General features: G+C 39.7%; 1 protein-coding gene across 1 annotated transcript; it reads right to left on the reverse strand. All coding sequences in view use genetic code 11, as the record gives it.

Moving 5' to 3' along the window:
• Positions 1-3,116: 3,116 nt before the first annotated feature.
• On the reverse strand, positions 3,117-3,481 carry EGR_09150 (hypothetical protein; the record flags this gene model as incomplete). Its single annotated transcript, XM_024498399.1, has 2 exons — positions 3,117-3,393; positions 3,417-3,481. 2 exons carry the CDS (start codon positions 3,479-3,481, stop codon positions 3,117-3,119), a joined length of 342 nt encoding a protein of 113 aa, XP_024347182.1.
• Positions 3,482-4,294: the final 813 nt, after the last annotated feature.

Consider the following 4,294-nt stretch of genomic DNA (forward strand, 5'->3'; position numbering starts at 1 on the left):
AGATGGTGTCTGGGCTATTGGCATGGCCCAAAAGGCCAGCCCACCCAGCGAGGCACAAGGGGGCTAATTCGAAGTACAAAAGTGGCGCCTCACCAGAACCGAGGGATAAACCACTATCGTATTACACTAATACTATGGTCGCGGTTAATAAAAAATGAAAACTTTTGAAATAGTCTGTAATAAGGTTGTGAATTTATACTGGATAAAAGCATGGTTCCATAATTTGTCAAGTACGTCAGCAAAAACTCAGCAAAGTTGTTGTGAATATATCTCTGATCCAAATACACGCTGAATACAAAGTGAAAAATGACGTTATTGTTTGTTAGGATCTTGAATTAATGTGTTATACCCACAATCCAATAATACGTTTTTAAGTAGCTACTTCCATACATTGGCTTCTTTCGATTTTGGTGTCATATCATGAAGCGAGAGGTTTCTGATGGTTTTCCCCCTTCTAGCTGACAAATACAGTAATGATAGATCCAGATGTTTTCTGTGAATAAGGAAACCCCTAATTAACAAAGTCTGTATTAATCTGCCCGGATGTGCTGTTGACGTGGGCCGGTTTGATGGCGGTGGTGGTAGATGATTAAAATGTGTTGCCTTCTTCTAAAAAAAGGCTCCAGGTTCAGTGTCTTTTCAACTATCTTATCCATCTTTGAACAGATACTTGATTGACGGCAAAAATTTTGTCTTGCCTTCGTTTTTTTCTGTTAATACTGGTGCTCGGTGAGTAGAATGATCCCCATTCCTAAAATCGGCAAACAACTAGTCATCCCACCCTACTCCAGTTGTTTGGCACTGAGTAAATAGTACAGATTGCCAGGGCATGATTTTACATGCATCATGCCTTCGTTTTAGTCGAAATTTGGCAGAAAATATACCTAAAGTCTCAGTTTAGTTGGAAGAAGTACGTGACGAAAATCTGAGTTTTTACGCTGCTGTAGGGTCACATAACTCTGTTGGCAAATGGGCTATTCAACTGTTAATTAAAATATCAATTGGCTCCTAAGTTGACCTCGCTGCTTTCTACAATAAGTCCATTGAAACTTTGGAATACCAACTGAAGAAGATGGTACTTAGATCCATTCTGTCATGGATCGTCTGTTTGCTGTTAAAACTATGGATTCAGTCCAAAATAAGCATATTACAACGGATCTAATATGATGGAAATACCGAGTTTACTCCTTGGCCTAGAAGGACTAAGTTGTGTGCCTTCAGTGAGTCCAGAGAATTCCGATTATCTACGGTGCAGAAAGCAGCATCTCTGGATTTCGCCTCCTGGATTGTAGATGAGGAAGCATATCGCAGTCTATATCTTGACGGATGTTGATCCAATATACTTTATTTCTTTGTGCTGCCTCCTAAAACTACGGAATCGTGCAAACCTCTCTTATTGCAGATAAAGATAGGGTAAGAATGATAAAATTCTCGCCATAAATTGCAAAGAACTGGTTAAGAGACATCGTCTGAAGTCGGATCAAAAACAAAATATCCTACCAACGATAGCATTGAGGTGAGACACTGCTTGTCTACTTACATACCCCGTAACTAAAATGAAAACATAAACTAATTCACCCAGACCTTTGATAGCTGTCACGGCGTTTAACTCTAAGAAATCCTTTAGCAGTTTTATCATTGCTCCTTTTAAGGTGAAGAAAGTCTTGTTACATGTTCTGGTGGCGACTCTGTTCGCGCAATAACATTCGCGGATCTTCCTGAGTCCATCTAACCCGATCGTAATGTCCTTATCACCAGCAAAAGCGCTGGGACTGTATCATCGCGTGTTCGTGTTGAACTTTTTGGTGATGAATAAATTGCTGCTAGTTTATTTTGGTACTTCAATGTGTCATACTTGAGGTAGCACATTCTGCCTTAACGTGCACCAATGTTACACCCCGACTGCTTTAGTAATACCGAAATGGCACAAACGGGAAGCATCTGCATAACTAAAAGGTGCTTTTAACTACTTTTTGATCTTGACTTGGATCTAAACAGAGGGAACCAGTTGGTGCTTGATTGCCTTATTTGAGTGAACAAGAGGCTAGATGTTCAGTTTCAAAAAAGCTGTTAGCGAAACTACCTACATCTGAATACCTTCGAGTGTATTCCACAGATCTCATCTATCTGCACGGTTGCTTTATCTCGGTGATTTGATAAAAAAATATCATATATGTCGTTTTTGATTGAGGTAGTCAATTCCATCAAAATGTCACCATCGACTCGTCCACCCCGATCTTTCTCCAGACTTACTTTTTAGCTCATCTTCAGGAACAACGTTACCATTAGGACGGAGACAGTCTATACCTCCTTCGTAAGCAGCGAAGACATCATAGGTCACATAAGTCTAGAAGCAGTTTAAGAAACTGGCATTTGTCCTGCTTATATTCACCGTTACGTAAGGCTCTTCGACCTCTTTTAACTCAATCACGACTGCGGCACACGGCCCTGTCCACGGTGGTAGCCGCAATCCCTTCTACAGTCCTTCATAGTAATCACAGTGCTGCTTGGTTTAGTAACGAAGATGGCATAAGCGCATCATTTTACTAAAGGTCTACATAACACTGCATAAAATTAAGACGATTTCCATCCCACTGCAACACGGCAAATCCTTCAGACCCAAAACAGACAGCACCAGTTGCCGATCAGTTGGGAACTAGTATTTTCAGTAAGACCCAAACTGAAAGCGATCATTTAGGTCTTATTATTAATGAATAAGCTAAAGGACTTCGACAAAAATTCTAACACGTCAGCACGAGGAAATTCAGGATAAAGTATCCAAAAATTTCCCTAAAAATGTCTAGCCAAAAACAGATAATTAAGTGATGACTGATATGTACGTATTACACCAAGATTAAAATTTGTATCCTCTTTGACGAATGACTCAAGCGCCGAGTTGAAAAGTATTAGGAGTAGTTAGGCAACGCCAAAAAAATTAACAAAAATTGTTCACATTGTGCCAGAAGCGTATATGCCAAAGGCTGATAAAATTGAGTAGAATGTACAATTGATTCGACTTATCATAGAGGCGTTCAAAAAAAACGGTAGAACAGAAACGTACAGGAGGAAAGCACAAGGATCCACAGTGCATGCACATACAAAACGAAGGTAACATCTCACTTTGTCCATGATACCTTTGGAATATCGAAATGCTCACTCATAGAATTCAGGTGTTCATTGAATTCCATGATTCGCTGTTTGTGTGACTTTTCTGCCTTTGTTAAAATCCTTTCCATCATCCGCTTTTCTTTCTTTTTCTCGAATTCAACCTCGGCGGCGGTCTTCGTAATCTTCGGTTCATTTTTCTCCTCAATAATTTCTACGTTAGGGTCATTTTTTTCATGGGATTTGAGAGCATGCTTCTTGTGCTTTTTAGATCTCCTAGATTGCGGCCTATGTAGACAAAATGCACTTACTTCATTATTTTACTCTCCGTCTTTAGTTTTAAAGCGCCTTTAATGACGTGTGAGTACTCGGACATCGCTCAAGAGAAAACCGCCCAACTACCGCAGAGAAACAAAAGCCAGACTTTAATCAGCTGGGATGGCACATGTCCTTGAGAAGCATCTCCATCATTATAAGCAAATCACTTCTTCCGCTTTTAAGATAAATGCAAAAACCAAAAATTTAACTAAGAAGAGTCTTTACATGGGCAGAGTCTAGGTGCATATATTTAATCAGGAACTTGCTGATTAAAAGGCTTTTCAGGAGAGTTTTTGGTAAGCAATATTTCTCAATATTTAATTGGTCTTACTTTGTTTATAATGATCCTTAGTTGAAAGCATATTCAAGATTACTCAATCTTCTTTTTCACCGGGGGTTTAGGTCTTGCATTGCATTTCACTTTTAGGCAACGTTTCCTCTTATTTTTGTTTAATCCTAGTTAACTACATCAGGGCGATGACTTGATTCAGTGCAGCGGAGCGAGACTTCCCTATAAATGAAATGGAACATAGTACTCGAGCAGAGTGTATGTATTCAGCACAGAGAAGGTATTTGGGCCACTGGCATGACCCGAAGGCTAGCCCACCCGGCGTGGTAAAGATATATTCAAATGCGTCTCCCTGCTAATATCGAGGGATAAACAACCGCAGTATTGCGTTAGTTTAGCTATGTTTTTGACTCTGCTATCACCTTAGTTCCCCTAAGTTGAACTTCCCTTTAAAATTACGTGTGCAAGTCCCGCCGATCATGTTCACACCCTCCCAGACGTTCTTGATGTTGTTCATTAATCTTCCTCTATTAGTATAGCTCGTTTAACTTTTGGAGAATATTTATTATTAAGACTTAGAAG

This window comes from Echinococcus granulosus, assembly GCF_000524195.1.
Source record: "Echinococcus granulosus chromosome Unknown EG_S00134, whole genome shotgun sequence".
Taxonomy (NCBI): Eukaryota; Metazoa; Platyhelminthes; class Cestoda; order Cyclophyllidea; family Taeniidae; genus Echinococcus; species Echinococcus granulosus.